This window comes from Enhydra lutris, unplaced genomic scaffold, assembly GCF_002288905.1.
Source record: "Enhydra lutris kenyoni isolate GAN:26980312 unplaced genomic scaffold, ASM228890v2 scaffoldscaffold4, whole genome shotgun sequence".
In the NCBI taxonomy this organism is placed as follows: domain Eukaryota; kingdom Metazoa; phylum Chordata; class Mammalia; order Carnivora; family Mustelidae; genus Enhydra; species Enhydra lutris.
Window position 1 is genome coordinate 49,603,353 of NW_019154088.1, and position 25,386 is coordinate 49,628,738.

Sequence of the window (25,386 nt, forward strand, 5' to 3'; positions counted from 1 at the left end):
TGCTCTGCGCGGGGCTCCGGGTCCTGTCACGGCGCTTCCTGGGGTTGGAGGTTGGGGTGGGTGGGGGGTAAGGGAGAAATCTTTCTCCCCCTCGACGGCGGCTCTGAGTCCGGCCCCTTCCTTCCCGCGCTCTCTCTCCTGACCCCCAGCCCCCTCATGAGGGTGTCCGTGCCGGGTCCGGCTGCCGGCCGCGAGCCCTCGACGCCCGGAGGCGGAGGCGGAGGCGCCGTCGCTGCCGCCTCAGGCGCCGCGGTGCCGGGCTCGGTGCAGTTGGCGCTGAGCATCCTGCACGCCCTGCTCTACGCCGCGCTCTTCGCCTTTGCCTACCTGCAGCTGTGGCGGCTGCTCCTGTACCGGGAGCGGCGGCTGAGTTACCAGAGCCTCTGCCTCTTCCTCTGTCTCCTGTGGGCAGCGCTCAGGACCACCCTCTTCTCCGCCGCCTTCTCTCTCAGCGGCTCCCTGCCCCTGCTCCGGCCGCCCGCTCACCTGCACTTCTTCCCCCACTGGCTGCTCTACTGCTTCCCCTCCTGTCTCCAGTTCTCCACGCTCTGTCTCCTCAACCTCTACCTGGCGGAGGTAAGGCGGGAGGACCCGCATGCGGGGCCGGGCGGGTGAGCGGGGCTGCTGCGATCAACTCGGGCTGAGGATCGGCGGGGGGGGGGCGGGAGGGGGAGGGGGACCGGGCAGTTCCAGGCGGACCCGAGAGCAGCTTGGGGAAACTGAGGCACGCCTGGAGTGTGCGCCAGTGTGCTCACCCTAAACTTAAGCGGCGGATTGACTCGGTTCCTGAGAAGCTGGCGGGATTGAGTGAGTGAGAGTGTGGGTTCCGACAACTTAAAACAGGACAACCCTTTGTTCGGTGTTTTGGCCCTCCAAGGTAAGGTGTTGGTGGCACCAACAAAGTGGCATCGCAAGAACTAGCAGCCCCGGTAGCTCTGCCGAAGCTGGACTGTGTTGAGAGAGGTTGGATGCTGAGGTAGCAGCAGCTCTGCTGAAGCTGGACTGCTGCCAGCCATTACGTCACCAGGCAGAGCTGTTCCTCTGCTATTGTTGCTGCGTTTCTTTTATTAGAAGCTTATATTCCCTCCTGCATCTCCTTTCCTGTGGCTCGATAAGCCTCAAACAAATTCCGTTCGATAGTTCCCCAGCAGGGTTAATGATCAATAACCAAAGCCGAGGGTCAGTATAAAGACCTCCATAAAGCTCTTAATGTTTGCCCCACTTGCTCCGAGCTTTGGCTATTTATCCTGCCTCTTACAGCCTACCGGGGTTTTCTTGGAGCTAATTAAGATAGAAAATACTAGCTTAACCTGTGACTGTTGCAGAAACAAACCACTAAACTGTTTTTGCAATAACTTGCTTAATAGCTGGAACCTAATCACACCCCCTTTCTCTCTTATGGGGAATTGCTGGTTAGATTGCATTGTTCTGCAGCGCTTAGGTATTTGACCCATTTCAAACAGGTTTGAGAGTGTAAGGTTGTCAATCAGGTGTGTCAGCTAGTGGTATTTAAGCCACAGAATTTTGAGAATCGCCCAAAACACTCCCTCTCCCCTCCCCCCACTTAAAAAAAAAAAAAAGACTTGAGGAGGGGAGGAAACAAGGTGACATCATATGCTTAATACTGACTAATATAGAACAATATTGGTCTATGCAGCTAATCCTCTCAAAGGCTTTTGGAGGTGATGAGAATTAACATAGTTCTGAGCAAAAGTAAAAACACATTTGAGGCAGGTTGTTTATATTTCCTTCATAAACCAACTCTTTTCTCCTATAATAGATGGAAAGTAGAATGCATAATTTTCAAATTACAGTCATAACTTCAGCTTTTTACCACATTAAAAACAACAGTTGTAAATAAATAACAAAACTAATTTAACTTGAATTCTTTTCCTTCCCTATACTTTGGAAGTCCAAGCAAAAATAAGGCAAAACCCAGGCAGTGAAAAGCAAAAATTAAAAAAAAAAAAAAAATGGGCAATCATAAGCCAAATAATTATGCCAGAGTCCTGTCACTTATTTAATGATGCTCTCATCTTGAGTTGTTGTTAAAGCTGTTATAGCATTTCTGTCCTTTATAGTTAAATTGATACACTGTATTCTTCCTGACACCATTTCTGATAGAATACCAGTGACCTCTCATTACTGAAGCTTAACTCTAGCTTCAGATATAATTTACCTGAAAATGACCAGTAATCCTTATGCCATAAGCATCAGATAATTTGTTTTTCCCGTATACATTTTGACTTATAAAATTATATTAATGATTCCTGTAAAAGAGTAGGCATTTCATAAAGTAAACACTCTTTTTTTTACATTTTTTGGAGAAATAAGTTATGCCATAGGGCGTAAATCTGAAGGATACAGATATGAAATTTTATGTATGCTTACATTCATGTTACCACCCGGATTAAGATAAACAGCATTTCTGGTGCCCCAGGATATTCCCTTGTGCCCTCTCCCAGTCACACTTCTCACCTTGAGGTAATCACAAAGTGGCTAAACACTATTGCAATAGAAAAAGCATTTATAGTTAAGCTTAAAATTCTAAAAGTATGCTTCTACAGCATAAACTGCATGATATCTAGATTGAGTTTTCATACTTTTAATAGACTGATATTCCAAGGGAAGATTTTAAGTGTCTAAAAGTCTTCCTGTTAAATGAATCTTTTGTGTGATGTCATTTTTCAAAAGGCAATAAAACTCAATAAACCTAGAAAATATAATTGGAAAAGATAGATTAAAACTTTTTCCTTTCACAGTGTCTCCTAAAAAGAGTGTAGTTTGTCTATACTCGTCTTTTCATGATCACATTAACAATTTTAAGACCCATAACTGTACTTAACAAATTTTCAACTGTTTAAAGAGAGATATCTTGACCAGAAATCATTTCCCTATTCATGAGAAAAAATCCAGAGGAATCTGTATTTAAAAGAGTATTTGAATTTAAATTTTTATATCAGTTCCAAGTAACTGGAAGTATACATTCCATTGATCATTCTGAATTAATGAAACTCTTTCAGTGAGTTCTTGGTATTACAGAAGTATGGTAAGGATCTATCTGGTGACAACAAAACTAACACTTGACTTTTTTTTTTTTTTTTTTTTTAACTGAAAGGCCCTATATCTGTTTCAAATAGTTGTACTTCTAGATTACCAAATCACTCTGTCTTTACTATCTGTCATTAAATACCAATTACATTTTGTTTTTGGCCTCTTTAAAGCATTTGTTACATACATTTCTTATAATTAAAAACAGTCTAACTTTAAGGACTTACTTACAAAGAACCATGGAGCAGAATACAAATAAAGTTAGAAAAACAACTATTACTCCTTTGAATGCATTTTGGTGGTTCTTCCAAAACTCATTAAGTTTTCAAAAAGTTAAGACTGCCTAAGTCACTCTTTTGTTGACTACACTTGAGTGGAATTGAGATAAGGAGAAGTAACCCTTCTGAAATAATTAGACTTTTCAACTTAATCTCCTGGAAGCAGATACTTGAGGGGGGAAAAATCCCACTGTACACTAATCTAAAAACACCTACTGAACTTTTTTTTGGCATGATCAATAGAACATGTACTTTACCAGAGAAAGGTTCTACTCCTGTACTTTGACCAGAAAAGACTTCAATCTTTAAAACAGATAATCTGAAAAAAACTGATGCTACCTACCACTGGAACAAGTAAAAGGACTTAAGATAAGAGTTAATAGTATACTGCCTTTTGAGCATTGTTATATATCCCAAAATCAATGAATTCATTTTCAAGGCCCATATTGACATTTTTTCTCACAGTTTTGTAGCATGAATGCCTGTTGTTTAATCAGGATAAATATGGTGACTTAATCACAATGCCAAAATGCCACAATGCCAGCTAGGAAAATTAAATTCAGAATCTTAACTCTTATATTCATGGATGCTATCATTGTTCTGACAATGAATACTTTATTCCAAATATTGGTGATATGTCAAATAATGTGTAGCTTAATTTACATGTACTTGGGTTTCATTATAATGTTCTGTGATTTGTCACAAAAGCATTTGACCACCTAACATGGAAACTCCTTAAGATTAAGTTAATTTATTATATTTTTATCTAATAGCAACTAGATCAATGGTGAATATATTATCAAATGATATTCTTGAAAAGGCCAAAACTAGAAAATATTTAGCCATCTAACATTTGGGGGTTAACTTGATTTTGATGAACATTTTGTGGTAAATTATTTGTGTACTTTCTGGGATCTTTATATTTTCTGCCTTAAAGATTGCCTGTTGGTATGAATGCTAAGATTCTCTTAGATTATCATGATTTAATTGGATAAAAGTTAATTTTTATTACCACGGGTAAAGTATTACTAATGAAGACACTTGAATATATTCAAGTTTTGCTTGGCAAAACTATTTTTACATCACAGCAAATGGCCCATAGTAAGTAGGTCTTTGCTAATTTGGCTTCAACAAATTCTGTTAAATAAGTCTGTAAAACAAATAAGTTTCACATCATGACTCAATTACTATTTGCTGGAAATAGTGATTTAGTTCAATGCTGGATTTTTATAACAATTGTCTTCACAATCACCATGATATAGGTAGATACAGGGTGTGATTTGTCCAAGGTTATTGGGCTAATATGTATCAGATATAAGGCTACCGTATACCCAAAGGCTATAAATCTTATCAAGTGATCCATCCTTATGAACTTTCCTGGGTACCATCAACTCTTTAATATTTAGTGCTTTACTATGTCATTTGCTTTCCCACTTTCCCCCATTTCAAACCTTTTCTCTCTCCAGCAAACTATTTCTTGCCCCTTCATTCTCAGCATATGACTCTCAGCTCCTAGTTTATAGAAGAAACCAGGGCCATCTGGCTGAACAAAGATTCAGAAAGATACCTTAAAATGCTGCAAAGAGTATTTAATCTTTTCAGTGAATGATTGAGCTAATAAGTGAGGAAGTTCCTCAGAAGCGAGAAACCATACACACACACAAAAGAAGTGAATGCAGAATGATACCACACAGATGTTTGTTGTGGGGGTAGGATTGGTTCTTAGCTGCTTCCTGCTGGCTTAAAGGCTGGATTTTAAATTTTATGTGTTGGGAATCTGGGAAGGTGACATTGGAGGCAATATCTTATGGTGAGGTTTGATCAGAGACTTCATTTCCCTCCAACTTAATCCCAGAATTCTCAAAGTATATATCTTCGGTGGATGGGCTTGGAAAAATAAGCAGATTCCCAAAGGTTAATGATGGTCTTTGTGCCTATCTCTGCCTTGGTTCTGGGTGAAGGAGGTACATATTGGGAAAGAAAAGTCTCCCCTGAGAACACATAACAAGTTTATTCTCACACCAGTTTAAATCCTGAATTCACACCACTTCTGTGACCTTGGAGGAAAAAAAAATAAACCCCAATATGAAAATGTAGTTTAATGCTATCTGGGCTTGATAATAACCTCAAGAACTTGGAAGGAGCCAATGCAAATCATTTGTTGAGGAGTATAATTTAAACCCAGAATCCTGACAGATAAGATTTTATAGAACATGAGCTCAGAATGAAATAGTACACTATGGAATCTACCTACAAAAATTAAGGATATTAGAATTATCAAATACATAATATAAAATATTCATTTATGTGAATTAAGAAAGTGAACAGTATTGATATATGATTTTAAAAAGTTAACTAGGCACATTTGGAAATAAATTTAAATTAAAAATATAATTAAAATTAAAAATTGAAATGAATGGTTAAACAAATTAAACAAGAAGAAATAAATGGCAGGGCCCAGGTTGAGCATCTGACTCTTCATTTTGGCTCAGGTTGGGATCTCAGTGCCATGGGCTCCATGCTCAGTGCAGTCAGCTTGGGATTCTCTCCCTTTCCCTCTCCCTCCCCTTCTGCTCCTCCCCCAACTCATGTCCCACCTTTCTCTCTCTCACTCAAAATCTTTTTTTTTTTAAGATTTTATTTATTTATTTATTTGACAGAGATCACAAGTAGGAAGAGAGGCAGGCGGAGAGAGAGGAGGAAGCAGGCTCCCCACCGAGCAGAGAGCCCAATGTGGGGCTCAATCCCAGGACCCTGAAATTATGACCTGAGCCAAAGGCAGAGGCTTAACCCACTGAGCCACTCAGGCGCCCCTCACTCAAAATCTTAAATTACTAAGGAGCTGAGAGTAAAATCACTCAGAATATAGCCCAGAAAATAAATAAATAAATATGAACCAAGGATTAAGGGAGAATGAAAATAGAGTAAGCAAGTCCAATATATACCAACTGGAATTTCAGAGAAATTTTTCAAAAGAATAATGACAGAGTTTGCCCAAATTTATGAAAGAAACCAAGTTTCAGAGTAAGAAAGCCCCAAAATCCAAGACAATCTAAATGAAAATAAACACAAAGTAAAACTTCAAAATAACAAAGACAAAATATTTTTAAAACAAGTAGAATGGCTAAAATAACACAAGAAATAACAAGTGTTGATGAAGATGTGGAGAAAAAGGAACTCTCATACACTGTTGTTGGGAATGTAAACTGGTGCAGTCACTATAGAAAGCAGTATGGAGGTTTCTCAAAAAAAATTAAAAATAGAACTGTTATAACCAGTAATTCCACCACTGGGTATTTACCCAAAAAATACAAAAACACATTCAAAAAGATATATGCACTCCCATGTTTATTGCCCCATTATTTACAATAGCCAAGACATGGAAACAGCCCAAGTGTCCATCAATGGAAGAATGGAGAAAGAAAATGTGTATATATACAATGGAATATTATTCAGCTTAAAAAAAATAAAATTTTGTCATTTATAACAACATGGTTGGATCTAGAGGGTATAATGCTAAAGGAAATAAGTTAGAGAAAGACAAATACAACATGATTTCATTCATATGAGGAATTTAAGAAACAAAACAAATGAGCAAAGAAAAAAGAGGGAGACAAACCAAGAAACAGACTTCACTATAGAGAACAAACTAATGGTAACCAGAGGGGAAGTGCATGGGGGAATGGGTGAACTAGGTGAAGGAGATTAAGAGTACATTTATCATGATGAGTATGAGTAATATATAGAATTCCTGAACTACTATATTGCATTGTATACCTGAAACTAATATAACATTTATAACTAATACTGGAATTAAACATAATATCTATTAAATTTTTTTAAAACTAGACAATATATTACTAACAAAGAAAATTAGTTTGAGTGTTGACATTTCATTAACAACTAAAGAATTCAGAAGACAGTGAAACATCATCAAAATGCTGAGGAAAAAAAAACCAGCAACATAAAATTCTATCCACAATGAAACTATCAACAATAAGGGTGAAATAAAAGCCTTGTCAGGAGGGACATCAGCAAGATGGTGGAGTAGTAAGCCTGGACCCCCTTCCCCCTGCAAACAGACCAATTCAGCAATAATTCACAGACAAATTCCCTTTATGAGAAATCCAGAAACTAATTGAAAGGCTCCTGCATCCCAGGTGAAGACAAAAACCACAATCACTAAAATGAGTAGGGAAACCAGTCCCTGACCCCAGTGCAATTATCTTGTAACTGGGAAGAGACCTCCCAGTACTCAGCTTCTTTCAGTGGAAGAAAAGTGTTTATTCACTCATCCAGCACCTTTACTTTCCCTAGGGTGTTCCCCAAATGTTAAGCTTCTGTCTTTCCAGTCTTGGAGTTCTATGGGTCCAAAATAGTCTAACCACCTGGGGGGAAGAACAGAGATAGCTATTTGAACTAGAAGACGGCATAGCTTCCCTCCCAAATTTCAGCAAAGATCAAGCAAAACAGAACTACAACTTCCTACATTTCCCTGGGGAGAAAAAGAATTGGTAGAGGCCCCCAAAATCTCTGTACAAGCTGATTAGTGAGGGCCATCTTTTGTATAAGGACATTCTGTGAAGACTGGGAGAGGTGACACTTTTGCCTGTTGCACAGCCACCAACACAGAAAGTCAAGAAAAATGAATAATCAGGCAAAGCTGTTCCAAATAAATCAGCAAGATTCTCTTCAGAAATCTTAATAAAACAGCGTTATACGATTTGCTTGACAGAGAATTCAAAAATAACTGCCATAAAGATGCTAACCAAGGTCTAGAACAAAGCATGAACAATTTCGACAAAGGATGAGAATTTCAAAAGAGAGAAAATATTTTAAAAGTACAAAATGGAAATCATGGAGCTGGAAATAAAATCTGATGTGAAAAATTCATTTGAGGGGTTCATCAGCAAACCAGTCAAATGGAAGAAGGGATCAATGAACTCAAAGACAAGTCACTAGAAATAATTTAGTCAGAAGAGCAAAAAGAAAATAGAATGAAGAAGAATGATAAAGCTAAAGAGACTTATGGTACACCATTATACAGACCACTATATGCATTGAGTCCCAGTTAGAAAAGAGAGAAATTACTAGAAAGCTTATTCAAAGAAATAATGGCTGAAAAGTTCCAAATCTGGGGTAGAAAATGGACATCCAGATCCAAGAAGCCAAAAGACCATTAAAAAGAGGAATCCAAAGAAATCCACACCAAGACAAATTATAATCAGATTGTCAAAGTCAAAATGATTTTTAAAAGCAGAGAGAAAAATAGATACTTGTCACATACAAGGGAATCCATATAGCACTATAAGCAGATTTTCCAGGAGAAATCTTGCAGGCCAGAAAAAAGTGGGATGAGCTATTCAAAGTGCAAAGAAAAAAAAAATACTACCAACCAAGAATAATATTTATTTTGCAAAACTATTCTTTAGAAATTGGAAAAATAATGACTTTCTCAGATAAAAGCTGGAGGAGTTCATCACCACTAGACCTGCCTTAGAAAAGATGCCAAAGAGAATTCTTCAAGTTAGAACAAAAGGATGCTAAAAAGTAACACAATAGCATTAGTATGAAACTTGTTGGTAAAGATAAATATATAGACAAATACAGAATACTGTATTACTGTAATGGCAGTTATTAAATCACTTTTAATTCCAGTATAAGTGTTAGGAAAAGAATAGTAAAATAACAGTGAAAATGTTAAAAGATACACAAAATAGATACAAATTGTGACAAAAAATGTTAGGGGAAGAAGTTAAAGTGGAGAGTTTTTGTATACAATTGAACTTAAGTTATCAGCTTAAACTTATTAACTATAAGATTTTTTGTGTATTCCAAGGTAACTACACATATGCACATATAAAAACCTATGAAAGTTATACAATAAAAAGGAAAAGGAGGGGCGCCTGGGTGGCTCAGTGGGTTAAAGCCTCTGCCTTCGGCTTGGGTCATGATCTCAGGGTCCTGGGATCAAGCCCTACATCGGGTTCTCTGCTCAGCAGGGAGCCTGCTTCCCCCCCACCCCCTCCTGCCTCTCTGCCTACTTGTGATCTCTGTCTGTCAAATAAATAAAGAAAATCTTTAAAAAAAAGGAAAAGGAAAAGGAATCAAATCATATCAATACAAAAAAATCAAATCATAAAGGAGGACACCAAGTGATGAAAAGACAGAAGAATAACAAGACTAACTGAAAAATATCAACAAATGGCAAAAGTAAATCCTTTCTTATTAATAATTACTTTTACTGTAAGCAGATTATGGGTGCCTGGGTGGCTCATTCTTTTAGAACTCTTGGTTTTAGCTCAGGTCATGATCTCAGGGTCATGAGATCAAGCCTGGCATTGGGCTCCATGCTCAGCAGGGAGTCTGCTTGAGGTTCTCTCCCTCTCCCTTTGCTCCTCCCCCCGTTCACACACACACACACACACACACACACTCTCTCTCTCTCTCTCTCTATATATATATATATATATAAAATAAATCTTTAAATAAATAAATAAATGTACATGGATTAAACTCCCCAAATTGCTTAGAGTTCCTGAATGGATTGAAAAAAAATAAAAGACCCAACTATATACTGTCTGCAAAAACTTACTTCAGATTTAAGGATATACATAAACTTAAAGTGAAGGGATAGAAAAGTATATTCCATAAAAATAGTAACCAAAAGAGAACAGTGGTGGCTATAAGACGAAATAGACTTTATGTCAAAATTTGTGATAAGGGGCAAAGAAAGACATTTTATAACAATAAAAGGGTCAATCCACCAGGAAAATATAACAATTATGTATACACCCAACGTCAGGATATCTAAATATGTAAAGCAAATACTGACAGAACTGAAGGAAGAAATACACGGTAATACCATAATAGAGACTTCAATACCACATTTTTAATAATGGATAGAACATCCAGACAGTGGGGCATCTGGATGGCTCCGTGGGTTAAGCATCTGCCTTCAGTTCAGGTCATGATCTCAGGGTCCTGGGATTGAGCCCTATGTTGGGCTCCCTGCTCAGGGGGAAGCCTGCTTCTTCCTCCCCCTCTGCTTCTCTCCCTGCTTGTGCATGTGTGTGCACACACTCTCCCTCTCTCTCTCTCTCTCTCTCAAATAAATACATAAAAATCTTTAAAAAATGAGAGAACATCCAGACAGAAGATCAAAAAAGACACAAAGTACTAGAGTAAACTGTACACCAAATAGACCTGACACACATATACAGAACATTTCACCCAATAGCAACAGAATACACACTTTTCTCAACCACAATATGGATCCTTCTCCAGGGTAGATGATATGTTAAATCACAAAATAAGTCTTAGCAAATTTAACAAGTTTGAAGTCATACCAAGTGTCTTTTCTGACCACAATAAAATGAAACTAAAAATTGACAGTAGACGTGAAACTGGAAAATTCACAGCTATGTGGAAATTTACACACCCTTGAACAGCCATTGGGTGAAAGAAGAAATAAAAAAAGAAATTAGAAAATATCCTGTGGCAAAGGAAAATACAACATACCAAAAATTATGTGAACAAAAGTAGTACTGAAAGGGAAGTCTGTACTACAAATGCCTACATTAACAAAGAAGAAGAAGGATCTCAGATCTCAGCCTAAACTTACACCTCAAGGAGCTAGAAAAATAAAACAAACTAAGCCCAAAGTTAGTAGAATGAAGGAAATAACAAAGATCACAGGAGAAATAAATGAAAGAGAGAACAGAAAAACAATGGAAAAAGTTAATGAAAGAGTTGGATTTTTTTTTTAACTTATTTGACAGTGATAGACAGCAAGAGAGGGTACACAAGCATGGGGGAGCTGGAGAGGGAGAAGTAGGCTTCCTGGTGAGCAGGACTCAATCCTAGGACCACGGGATCATGCCCCGAGCCAAAACAGACGCTTAATGACTGAGCCATCCAGGTGCCCCGAAAGAGTTGGATTTTTAAAAAGATAATTTTTTTCAACAAACTCTCAGCTAGACTAAGAAAAAACAAAGAAAATTAGAAACAAAAGAAGAGAAATTACAACTGATGCCACAGAAATAAAAAGGATCATAAAAGATACTATGAACAATTATACACCAACAAACCAACAAAATGGATAAATATCGGGAAATGTAAAACCTACTAGCACTGAATCATAAAGAAGTAGAAAATCTGAAAACCTATGCTTGGTATGGAGAGTGCATCCATAATCAAAAACCTCCCAACAGATCTTAGACTAAGATGATGTCACTGGAGAATTCCACCAAACATTTAAAGAAGAATTAATTCCAGTTTTTCAAAAACACTTTTAAAAAATTGAAAAAAACACTTCCTAACTCATTTTATGGGGCCAGCATCACCCTGAGACCAAAGCCAGACAAAGACAACACATTAAAAGAAACCAACAGGCCAATATCCTGATAAATATAGATGCAAAAATCCTCAAGAAAATATGAGCAAATAATCCAACAGCACTTTAAAAGGATCACACACCAAGTGGGATTTACCTCTGGCATGCAAGAATGGTTCAATTAGTATGATGTACTACATTAACTGAATAAAGGATAAAAGTGATCATTTCAATAGATACAGAAAAGCATTTGACAAAATTTAATATTCTTTTGTGATTAAAAACTCTCAGCACAGTAGGAATAAAGGAAATTACCTCAACATAATAAAGGCCATGTATAAAATGCTATGAATAAATTTCATACATCTTGAGATATTGCCTAATTTCCCTTTGGGTTTCCTTTTTGACCAACAGTTGTTCAAGCGTGTGTTGTTTAATTTCCACATAGTTGTGAATTTTCCATTTTCACTTCTGCTATTGAAAAATATAAGGAACATAAAAATTTAAGTATATAAAATAAAAGGGAATACAGAAAGTGTTCATTCATTGCATACAACGTCCAACAACAGGGTACACTTTCTTTTTATTAACACATGGAATATTTTTAGAAATTGATCACATGAGGGGCACCTGGGTGGCCCAGTCAGTTGGGCATCTGCTTTCGGCTCAGGTCATGATCTCTGGGTCCTAGGATGGAGCCCCACATCAGGTTTCCTTCTCAGTGGGGAGTGTGCTTCTCTCTCTCTTCCTTTGCCCCTCCCCACTGCTTTCTCTCTCTCAAATAGATAAAATCTTAAAAAAAGAAAAAAAAAAGAAACAGAAATTGTCCACATGCTAGAACATGAAAGTAACATTAACAAGTTAGAGACAGTGAGACAGTGATTGAGAGGGTATCTCAAACTTACCAGATAGCTGTGCCTATATCCCATCTCCATAAATGGGGAATAATGCCTATCCCCCATAGGGTTGTTATGAGAACTAAATGATACCAAATTCAGAAAAAATTATTTAAAAAACTGCAAATATCTCTTATGAATATAGATGTAAAAATCCTTAGCAAATCAAATCCAAAAATTTACATAAAAGATAACATATCCTGACCAAATAAGTTTTATCCCAAGAATGCAACATTGGTATAACATTCAACAATCAATGTAATAAATTTTATTGACAGTGTAAAGGAAAAAATCATATCATCTCACTAAATGTAGAAAAAAGAATCTGACAAAATTAAACCATGATTTTTTAAAACTCCACTTTTAGCAAACTAGGCAAAAGAGGAGAAATTCCTCAATTGAACAAAGGACATCCACAAAAAACCTACATCAGATATTATACTTAATAATGAAAGATTGAAAGATTACTCCCACACCTGGCTGGCTTAGTTGGTGGAGCATACAACTCTTGATCTCAGGGTCATGAGTTTGAGTCCCACTGAGTGTGAAGATTACTTTAAAAAGTAATCTTTTTAAAAAGTAAAGATTACTTTAAAAAAAAAAAAGAAGAACAACAACGAAGATTACTCCCTAGGACAAGAAGAAGGTACGTTCACTTCTTGTCCTACCCATTATGCTAAAGATTCTAGCCATTGCAATAAAATAAGAAAAAAAAATAAAAACTACAGAGACGGGGCACCTGGGTGGCTCAGTCAGTTTAGCATCTGGCCTCAGCTCAGGTCATGATCCCAGGGTCCTGAGATGGAGCCCCAGGGGTGTGGGCTCCCTGCTTAGCGGGGAATCTGCTTCTCTCTCAGCCCCTTCCCCTGCTCATGCTTTCTCTCTCCCTCTGACAAATAAATCTTTTTTAAAAATTACAAAGAACATTAAAAAATAATCCAATTTAAATATGGGCAGAAGACATGAACAGACATTTTTCCAAATAAAACACATAGATGGCCAACATACGCATAAAAAGATGTCAACATCACTAATTATCAAGGAAATGCAAATCAAAATCACAATGAGGTATCACCTCACACCCATCAAAATGGCTAAAATCAAACAGAAGAAACAAGCATTGACAAGGGTGCAAAGAAAAAGGAACCCTCATGCCCTGTTGGTGGGAGCAGTGTGGCCACTGTGGAAAACAGTATGGAATTTCCTCAAATTAAAAATAGAACTATCATATTATTCACTCCTAGGTATTTACCCAAAGATTATGAAAGAATACAAAAACACTAATTTGAAAAGATAAATGCACCCTATGTTTATTACAGCATTATTTACAATAGCCAAGACATAGAAACAGCCCAACTGTCCATCACACATTCCATATATATTACATAAATTCCATACACACATATTCCATTGTGTGTGTATATATATGTATATGTGTGTACACACACACACACACACACACACACACACACACAGAGGAATATTACTCAGCCATAAAAAAGAATGATATCTTGCCATTTGCAACAATATGGATGGATCTAGAGGGTATAATGCTAAGTAAAGTATGTCAGAGAAAGACAAACTTCTAAATAATTTTACTCATATATGGAATTTAAGAAGCAAGACAAAGAAAAAAAGAGACAAACCAAAGAACAGACTATTAACTACAGAGAACAAACTGATGGTTACCAGGGGGTAAGTGAGTTGGGGGGGATGGATGAACTAGGTGAAGGGGATTAAGAGTGCACTTACCATGATGAGCACTGAGTAATATATAGAATTGTTGAATCACCATATTATACACCTGAAGCTAACGTATCACTGTATATTAACTATCCTGGGGTTAAAATAATTTCTTTTAATTAGAAAGAAAGAAGCAAAATTATCTCCATTTGTAGGTAACATGATTATTTAGGCAAAAATCCTAATCAACAAAAAATTGTTGTAGGTAATAAGTGAATCTAAGAAGCTTGTGGTATATGACTATATTTTATATTCTAGCAGAAAACAATTGGAAAATGAAATAAAAATAATTCCACTTACAATAGTGCCTCCTAACAATAGATGTGCAAATCCTCTGTGATGGAAACTACAAAACTACTGAAAGAAATTAAAGAAAGCCCAATGGCAAGATATACCCTGGAAAGCTCATTATTTTTAAGATGTCACTTGCCCCCCAAATTCATCTATGTATATAATGCAGTCCCCATTAAAATATCAGCAGAATTTTTTGGTAGCAGTTGCCAAGATGATTTAAAAGTGTATTGGGGCAGGGTGCCTGGGTGGCTCAGTGAGTTAAGCCTCTGCCTTTGGCTCAGGTCATGATCTCGGGGTCCTGAGATCAAGCCCAGCATTGGGCTCTCTGCTTAGCAGGAATCTGCTTCCCCCTCACTCCCTCTCTGCCTGTCTTCTCCCACCTTGTAATCTCTCTCTCTCTCTCTGTCAAATAAATAAATAAAATCTTTGAAAAAAAAAGAAAAAAATATACGGGGGGGGGCACCTGGAGTCCTGCATCATGCTCCCTGCTCAGCAGGGAATCTGCTTCTCCCTCTTTCTGTGCCCTTCTCCCCAGCTCATGCATGCACTTTCTCTCTTTCTCTCAAATAAGTAAATAAAGTCTTTAAAAAATATATGTGGAGGGGCACCTGGGTGGCTCAGTGGGTTAAAGCCTCTGCCTTCGGCTCATGTCATGATCCCAGGGTCCTGGGATCGAGCCCCGCATCGGGCTCTCTGCTCAGTAGGGAGCCTGCTTCCTCCTCTCTCTCTCTGCCTGCCTTTCTGCCTACTTGTGATCTGTCAAATAAATAAATAAAAATCTTTTAAAAAAAGCAATTTTATAAAAAAATGTATGTGGAAATACAAAGGACTTACAGTAGCTGAGAATTTTGAAAAGGAATGAAGTTGGAGAATCATACTACCTTATTTTAGGATTTATTAAAGCTATAGTAATCAAGACATTGTAATGCTGGGGGAAAATAGATACATAGATCAATGGAGCAAAATAAATCAGAATTAGAACCATACATATATAGTTAATTTATTTTTTTTTTTAACCAAGTGGTTCCAGCCTTATCTTATACTATGTTCCTCCTATCCCTCACCACTCCAGCCACACTTAGCATTTTCGGTCCTTTGTACTTGTCATTTCCCTCCTACCACAAAACGTTTCCATATTCTTTTCCCTCTTCTTAGAATACTATTTCCTCTGTTTAGTTAACTCTCGGCTCCAGGGTGACACTTCTTCAGAAAAGACTTCACCCCAGCTATCCAACCAGATTAGATTCCAAAATTGTAGACTGTCAAAGCATTAAGCTCCTTTCCTTCACATTATTTGCACATGGCAATTTTATATTTGTGTGACTTATTCGTGGGAGCTTACTGTACTGTAAGCATTATAGGAATCCTAAGGACCAAATCTGTTCTTGCTGTATCCCTAGCACCGAAATTAACAACTGGTTATGTATTGGGTGTTTAATAAATATTTATTGAATGAATGAAGCCCTTATTCAACATATCTTAAATATTGTGGGGTAAAGGAATTCCTGAATATGTAATTTCACAGCAGAATTTTCCCTACCCATATTTTTTTTTTATCTTTTTCCACTTATCTACCTCCTCCCCTCAAAAAGAACATTTGCTTTAAAACAAAGGTCCCAAATTCAAGTGCTTAGGGAGCCCTGGACACTTCCATTTGAGAGATAACAGAGAGGGGAGGTGTCTGTAGCCAACTAGACAGCACGTATCTAAAGAGGACAGCCCCATGAATTCAGTTGCAGCTGTGAGCTGTCATTGCCAGATCATCTGATTTTTCATAAGAAATCAGAAGTTTGGGGTTTTTTTAATTTTTTTTAATTTTATTTACTTATCTAACAGAAAGGGAAAGTTAGAGACAGAGCATGAGCAGGAGGAGGGGCAGAGGGATAAGCAGACTCCCTCCTGACCAGGAAGTCTACCAAGTGGCTTAACCCCAGGATCCTGGAATCATGACCCGAGCCAAAGGCAGACACTTAACCAACTGAGCCACCCAGATGCCAAGAAGTTTGGATTTCTTTAAATGTGGTATCTAGGGGCGCCTGGGTGGCTCAGTGGTTAAGCCTCTGCCTTCGGCTCAGGTCATGATCTCAGGGTCCTGGGATCAAGTCCCACGTCGAGCTCTCTGCTCAATGGAGAACCTGCTTCCTCCTCTCTCTCTCTCTCTCTCTGCCTACTTGTGATCTCTGTCAAATAAATAAATAAAATCTTCAAAAAAAATCATTTAAATGTGGTATCTACTTTTTAAATAATGACAGGATATTGAAGTATTGTTCAAAATACCACAGGCTAACATTGGATAAGCCAAACAAAACATTTGTGGGTCAAACCCAACCCATGGGCTACTAATTTGTATTTTCTCCAACTCGTTTTACTTCTTCTGTGTTATCTTGCTTAAAGGAACAAAACAAATCAACACAATCTTGTCCTTATAATTTCCATATAACAAAGCTGAATAACATTTAATACCCATTAACATTAGTTAAAATGAACTCTAAGTAATGCACATTTTAGCTTAAGGGAAATTTATAGTGTTCTAAGTCTGATCAAATACATTAAAAAAAAGTACCACATATCACATGACATAGCATTGATGTTTGCCTCCCTCCACTACACTACATATTTTTTAGGCCAGCCACTACTGTACATATATTTTGAGGAAGGTTTTGCATGTGCTTAAGCATCCAGTACTGTTATGTATATGATAGATCCATTGATTTGTATAGTTGAGTGAATTCACGGAGTTTAAAAGAAATGTTTCCTTCTTTCTATCTCCACAAATAAAATCAGAATCTCTAACTCAGCAAAGGAGAATTTTTCACCTAATTTGTTTTAAATAAAGACAAACTTTTATAAATTAAGTGTCCTTGTTATCTTTTAATTTTAACTTTGTTAAGAGATCTGTTTAAAGTAGTATAACTTTAGTAGCCCTGAACTAGATGTCTGGTAATCTGAGTTCTGATCCAAATTCCATTTTACTTGACTAATTGATGTTTGCCAAATTACTACTTTTCTGGGCCATTTGTTTAATTTCTAAAGTGATTAGTCTCCTTGATATCCAAGACATCTTTAATTCTAATAGTTTGACATTAATAAAGCAATCTAGATTTTGAAGGTTTTATTTTTTTAAAGATTTTATTTATTTATTTGAGAGACAGAGAGAATGCAAGTGCACAAGCAGGGTGTGGGGGGAGGAGCAGAAGAGAGAGAAGCAGACTCCTCGCTGAACAGGGAGCCAGCTGGGGGCTCCGTCCCAGGACCCTTAGATCATGACCTGAGCCAAAGCCAGACACTTAATCAACTGAGCCACCCAGGCCACCCCTAGAATTTGAGGCTTTTTTTTTTTTAAAGATTTTATTTATTTATTTGACAGAGAGAAATCACAAGTAGGCAGAGAGGCAGGCAGAGAGAGAGGAGAAAGCAGGCTCCCCGCTGAGCAGAAAGCTCGATGCGGGGCCTGAACCCAGGACCTGGGATCATGACCTGAGCCGAAGGCAGGGGCTTAACCCACTGAGCCACCCAGGCGCCCCGAATTTGAGGCTTTTAAAAAAGAAAAACCCTTCTTACTTTCTGAACCAATTTTAATATTTAATACAGTGTGAATTATGAATTCTGAGTTGTGAATACACTGTGAATTCTATCTCTGAGATACAAATGCCCATTTTATTTATTTTTTAAAAGATTTATTTATTTTAAAGAGAAAGAGAGCATGAGCAGGAGGGGCAGAGGGAGAGGGAAAGAGAATCTCATGCACACTCCATGCTGAATGTGAAGCCTGCTGCAGTGCTTGATCTCAAGACCCTGAGATCATGACCTGAACTGAAAACCAAGAGTCAGATGCTTAACCAACAGCACCACCCAGGTGCCCTAGGAAGGCCATTTTTAAAAAGTTACACATATCATGTTAAAATTAATCAAAGTTTAAAAAAAAACTAATCAAAGTTTAGTTTGTTTAGGACATAAATACTTAAATATTTAGGATCATCTGCTTTCTAAAATAAGCTATGGTTGAATACTTCAAATCTGTATGTTATAACTTTTTATAAAACTTTATATAACTTTTTGTAAAACTTTTATAAAAAACAGCTGTAAAACAATAGCTGCCATTTGTTTTCTTTTTTCTCTTTTTTTAAAAATATAGCTGTAATTTTCATTAGCATATTGATCACTCACTAGAATTTTTTTTTTTCATTTTCATTCTTAGTATAAAAATGCTTAAGTAGGGTCACCTGGGTGACTCAATCAGTTAAGCGTCCAACTCTTGATTTCCGCTCAGGTCATGATCTCAGGGTTGTGAGATCAGCTGGTGTGCAGCCTGCTTAAGATTCTCTCCCTCTGCCCCTCCCCACTTTCCCTTCTCTAAAAAATATATATATATATATATATATTTTAAATAATATTTTCTTAAACTTTTTTGCTCTTTTCCTCTGTTATTGTATAGGACTTAATTCAATTGCTGATGGAAACACTTGGACTAATTTGAGGTGGTATGATGAACTCGAGGGAACTTTTCCATCATATCATGGAATTAGAAGTTTTAAGCTAATGTAATTATGTTATGTTCAAAATGATTTTGTTCAAACTGTTACTGCTTTTAAGAAATCAAGATGAAAAGAAAGTAAGCTGTGTTCCTTTTGCTTCTTCCTTCTCTGGGATATTCTATTACTTCTGATATATTCTGCCCATTTTTTTCTCTTATCAGTCAGACTGATATTCTCCAAAGAATCTGGCTCTCTTTTTCTATCTCTACAAAAAGCAATTCTGCTATCTTCCTCGTTCAAAAAGCATGAAAGGCTTTATAAAAAATCAGTAATATTCAATGGGGGATTTAGTGTTAGAAAAACCTTTTTAAAGGATAAAACTGTTTCAGCACAAATTCAATTTAAATCAGTTTCTTAGGGAGTTTAAATCTATAATGAGGGAGACTCTTGGTTCAGAAATAGATTCTATATATTCCTTAATATAAAATATGTTATCTTCAAAAAGCTGTCTATACTAAACTAATGAACAGTCCATAGTAATCTATTATATTTCAGGGTGATTTTCAATAATGAGAGCTCACAAATTTTTCATCTCACTCATAAAATTAATACTTCATTCCTGGAAAATCTTATTTATGCTTTAAAAAAATATTCTTCTGGTTAAGTAAAGTATATGGTAAAGGTACTTCATAGCATGCAAAACAACACAAAATGAAGGTATTAAACTGCTTCAGGTTATTACATTTTACTAAACAATTAAGTTTCTGAATATATTTTTCTTCGACTTGTTAATTCTTCAAATCTTGAACAACAAGTAGTTGCTATGACATATAGATGACACCACTGTTAATAAAGCATTATTTCTCACCTTAAAAATTAGGGCATTAACTTGAGCTGTATACCATCAAAAATCTAAACGTGCAAATATATCAAAGAAAACCAGGATTCCTATGAGCCTTGAATTAAGAGTCAGGATACCTGGAGTTTAATTCTTTCAATTTCCTAGGTGTTCCTGGATAATCCATTTAATCTCTAAAGCTTGGTTTTGTTATTTGTAAAATTAAATTATTGGATTAAATCTTCAAGGTTTCTTTTAGTCCAGGAGAGACCAGAGACAAGCTCTGGTTGTCCTCTCCAGGCAGTCTTGCACAAAACATGTATACTCGTAGCAACAATATATGACAACACCTATCAAGTACTGCCAACCAAGAGAACTTACTTAAGACACAGTGTTTCCAGAGTTTTTACTGGAGGTCAGTGATGTAGGCATGGGTGTCTTTGGGGCCAACCTTTGTTTCTTAATCTCCAGCCTCCTCAAAGGTCAAATTGATACCAGATGGCCCTGGGCATCCACCATAAATCACATTATTAGCATAGACTATTTGGTGTAGCCCCAGGCTCTAGGTAAACAAAGACACCAGTATCAGGTAGGATTTAGGAATTATCTTCCAAGAGCCCGGGAAGGGCCAGATATTTCTTTGAACTATGTAGAGTTTAGGCAACTCGGGCCTCCTGAATTAATCCTTCACTGCCTATCTTTTTTCCATGAAGTAATCCACCAGTACCTTTTTGAGAAAATGTGCTTGGTAAGCAATTTTTTGAGGCTTTTCATGTCTGAAATATTTTTATTTTACTGTCATATTTGATTGATAGTTTAGGCAGCTATAGAATTCTAGGTTGGAGATAATTTTCTCTAAGGATTTTTAAGGCGTTGCTACATTTCCAGTGTTGTTAGCGAAGTCTGAAAGTCATTCTGAATCTCGACCCTTTATGGGTGACTCGTTTTTTCTTTACTGAGAACTTAGATTTTTCTTTGACCCTAGTGTTCTGAAATGTTGTCTCTTCATATGATTCTGTTTTCCATTCATTTTGATGGGCATTGAACAAGCCCTTTCGATTTAGTCACATGTATCCTTTAGGGAAATATTCTTTAATTTTTCAATGATTTTCTCTCCTCATTTGTTTCTGTTGTCTTTCTGGAACTCCTAACATTTGGATGTTAGACCTCTAAGACAGATCCTTTTCTTACCTCTTCTCTTTTACTTTGTATCTGTCTTTTTGCTCAATTTTTTTAGGTGATTTCTTCAACTTCCAGCGCTTCTCTTTTTCACTTCTACCAACATGTTTAATTTCTATGAGCTCTTTTTTATTCACTGAATTTTTTATTAATAAAATCTTGTTTGGTTTCATGATTGTAGTATCTTTCTATTAACAATAGGATTTTTTGTTTAGGTTTTTTTTTCTTTGTGTGTAGTTTTCTTTTTCCTGTTTGTTTTGATCTCTATCTTTCATTAAAAACTTTTGAGCTATCTGGTTATCCTTGGATCCCTGTTGATAATTAAGATTGGAAGCTCTAAATGTGGGTGAGGCATGTCAAATTGTAGGATGATCTAGCTGGTCAGCTTGTTAGGGAAACACTGATGTGGTAAATTTAGGTTTTTCCTCTTAGGATGATAGGATTCTTCATGGTGAAAAGATATTCTAATCCTTTAGAGAATAGAGGTCTAGTATACAGCATTTTGAAAACCTAATTGGGAAAGAGGGTAAAAGATGAGAGAATCCCTGTACTTGGTATTCATCATTAAACTCTGTTTTTAGTATGATGCCAAACTATCAACTGTGACTGGCATCTAACTTTCATACTCCAGGCCAGAGGAATGTCTCCAGAAAATAAAAACCCAGCTATTTTTCAGGGTGAGTAAGAGGCATTTGCCCAGGGCATGGACTCGTAAAGCAATTTAGGGGTTTAGCTGACATTAAATAGCTTTTATCTACCAGTTTTAACCACCCCCATTTCTCAGTTTCAGTGGTATTTTATTTTCTTGATTCCTGTATCTTTTGAAGATTATGAAATACGTTTTAAGTTCTCAACCCTTCTCACTACTGTCTTGGGATTCATCTTTCTTGGATAATCACGTATTGTTTTGGAGTTTCCAAGACTATCCTCGGTCTCGATAATTTTCTAGAGGGACTCAAAGTTATTATACTCATGGTTATAGTTTATTACAGTGAAAGTTCAGAGTAAAATCAACAAAGCGGAAAAATGCATCAAGTAAGGTCCAGAGGAAATCACACACAAGCTTCCAGGAGTCCTCTCCCAGAGGATATACTTAATTCTTTATGTAATGATGTATGACAACACATGTAAAATGTTACTTACCAGTGAAGCTCATTAGAAACTCAGTGCCAAAGTATTTTTATTGGGATTGAAACAGGTAAGCACTCTCTGCCTAAGACATAAAAAAATTCCAGACTTCCAGAAGGAAAGCAGATGTTGAGTATAAACCAGTATAAACCATATTGTTTGCACAAACAGTTTAGACACAATGAAGCACCCTTATCATTTAGGGAATGGTAGGAATCTTCCTGAAATCCAAGTTCTCAAATACCAGCCAGAGAGCAACCTTACAAGCAGGTTTTTCTCAAGTCTCAAGCATGCTATGTTAACTTTTCTGTACACACATGCATCTGCTTTCCAGGTTCCAATTTTTTGTTATTGTATCCTTTCCCATTCTTCTCAAACTTGGTGGTTTATGCCTTTTAAGAAAATTCCTTTACTATTGTTTTAGTGAAGTTTAAGGTGAGAACAGTATTAGATATGTATGTTCAATATTAACCTGGAATTTCATTTGATTATAAATCAAAACACCCCTATTTGATTGTATATCATTTTTTTAAGCAACTTGAAAGAAAACAGATGAAGCAGAGAGAGAGACTTGTTTTAAATTTTTTATTTTAATTCCAGTTAGTTAACAGTGTTATATTAGTTTCAGGTGTACAATATATGGATTCAGGGATTTCATACATCACCTGGTGCTCATTATGACAAATGCACTCCATAATCCCCATCACCTATTTAACTCATCTCCCCACCCAGTTCCCCTCTGATAATCATCAGTTTGTTCTCTATAGTTAAGAGTCTGTTTCTTGGGGTGCCTGGGTGGCTCAGGGAGTTAAGCCTCTGCCTTTGGCTCAGGTCATGATCTCAGGGTACTGGGATCAAGCCCCACATCAGGATCTCCACTCATCAGGGAGCTTGCTTGTCCCCTTCTCTCTCTCTCTGCCTGCCTTTCTGCCTACTTGTGATCTCTGTCAAATAAATAAAACCTTTTTTTTTAAAAGAGTCTTTTTCTTGGTTTCTCTCTTGTTTTCTCTTTTTTATCTATTTGCTTTTTTCCCCTTAAATTCCACATATGAGTGAAATCATATGATATTTTTCTTTCTCTTATTGACTTATTTTGCTTAGCATTACACTCTCTAGCTCTAGCCATGTCTTTGCAAATGGCAAGATTTCATTCTTTTTAATGGCTGGATAATATTCCATTGTGTTTATATGTATATATATACATATATAGGGACGCCTGGGTGGCTCAGTCAGTTAAGTGTCTGCCTTTGGCTCAGGTCATGATCCCAGGGTCCTGGGATTGAGTCCCGCCTGGGGCTCCTTGCTCCTCAGGGAGCCTGCCTCTCCTTCTGCCTGCTGTTCTCTCACTCACTCTCTCTGACAAATAAATAAAGTCTCTTTAAAAATTTATATACATATATGTGGGTGTGTACATATATATGTCTTTTTTATTCATTCACCAGTTGATAAACACTTGGGCTGTTTTCATAGTTTTGCTATTGTAAGTAATGTTGCAATGAACATGGGGGATGCATATATCCTTACAAATTAATGTTGTCATATTTTGGGGGTAGATACAAAGTCATGCAATTACTAGATCTAGCATAGTTCTATTTTTAACTTTTTGAGAGGCCTCTATACTGTTTCCCAAGTGGCTGCTCTGGTTTGCATTCCCACCAACAGGGTGTGACAGTTCCTTTTTCTCCACATCCTTGCCAGCACTTGTCATTTCTTTTGTTGTTGGTTTTAGCCATTTTGACAAGTGTGAGGTGATATCTCATTGTGGTTTTGAATTGCATTTCCCTGATGGAAGCAATGATGAACATCTTTGCATGTGTATGTTGGCCATCTGTGTGTCTTCTTTGGAGAAATATCTGTTCATGTCTATTTTTTAATTGGATTACTTATTTTTTCTGTGTTAAGTCATATGAGTTCTTTCTATATTTTGGATAATAATCCTCCATCAGATATTCCTTCGCAAATATCTTCTTCCACTCCATAGGTTGCATTTTACTTTTGTTGTTTCCTTCTCTGTGCAGAAACTTTTTATTTTGATGTAGTCCCAATAGTTTATTTTTGCTTTTGTTTCCCTTGCCTCAGGAGACATATTTAGAAAAAAGTTGCTATAGTTGATGTCGAAGTTACTGCCTTTTATGATTTTTATGGTTTCAGGTCTCACAAATTCCAGGTTTGGAATTTATTTTTGTGTATGATATGTGAAAGTGACCCAATTTCTTTCTTTTGCATGTTGCTGTCCAGTTTTACCAACACATTTGTTGAAGAGACTATCTTTTTCCCATTGGATATAATTCCTGCCTTGTTGAGATTAATTAGTCATATAGTTGTGGGTTTATTTCCAGATTTTGTATTCTGTTCTATTGATCGATAGGTCTATTTTTGTGCCAGTATCATACTGTTTTCATTACTACAGCTTTGTAGTACTACTTGAGGTCTGAGATTACAATGCTTCCAGCTTTACTTTCCTTTTTCGAGATTGCTTTGACTATTCAAGGTCTTTTGTGGTTCCATAGACATTTTAAAATTGGCTGAGTTCTGTGGAAAAAAATGCTATCAGTATTTTGATAGGGATTACATTAAATGTGTAGATTGTTTTAAATATATTTGTAATCCATGAGCATGGAATGTCTTTCCATTTCTTTGTGTTGTCTTCAATTTCTTTCATCAGTATTTTATAATTTTCAGAGTACAGGTCTTCCACCTCTTTGGTCAGGTTTATTCCTAGGTATTTTATCATTTTTGGTCCAATAGTAAATGAGATTGTTTTCTTAATTTCTCTTCCTGCTGCTTCATTATTGCTGGCTAGAAATGCAACAACTTTCTGTACATTGATTTTGTATTCTGCAACTTTACTCAATTCATGCATCCCTTCTGGCAGTTTTTTTTTTTTTTTTAATCTTTTTTTTTTTTAAGATTTTCATTTATTTGACAGAGCACAAGTAGGCAGAGAGGCAGGCAGAGAGAGAGAGGAGGAAGAGGCAGGCTCCCTGCCGAGCAGAGAGCCGGATGTGAGGCTCTATCCCAGGACCCTGGGATCATAACCTGAGCCGAAGGCAGAGGCCTTAACCACTGAGCCACCCAGGCGCCCCCTTCTGGCAGTTTTTTGGTGGAGTCTTCAGGTTTTCTACATAAAGCATCATGTCATCTTCAAATAGTGAAAGTCTTATTTCTT

General features: G+C 36.9%; 1 protein-coding gene across 1 annotated transcript in view; it reads left to right on the forward strand.

The window, feature by feature from the left end:
* Positions 1-119: 119 nt before the first annotated feature.
* Positions 120-25,386, forward strand: part of LOC111161304 (G protein-coupled receptor 137C) — a 63,491-nt gene continuing 38,224 nt past the window's right edge. Inside the window, exon 1 of the mRNA XM_022524897.1 lies at positions 120-576. Within this exon, the coding sequence (XP_022380605.1) occupies positions 157-576 (420 nt within the window). The 5' untranslated portion in view covers positions 120-156. The remainder of the gene's footprint in view (positions 577-25,386) is intronic.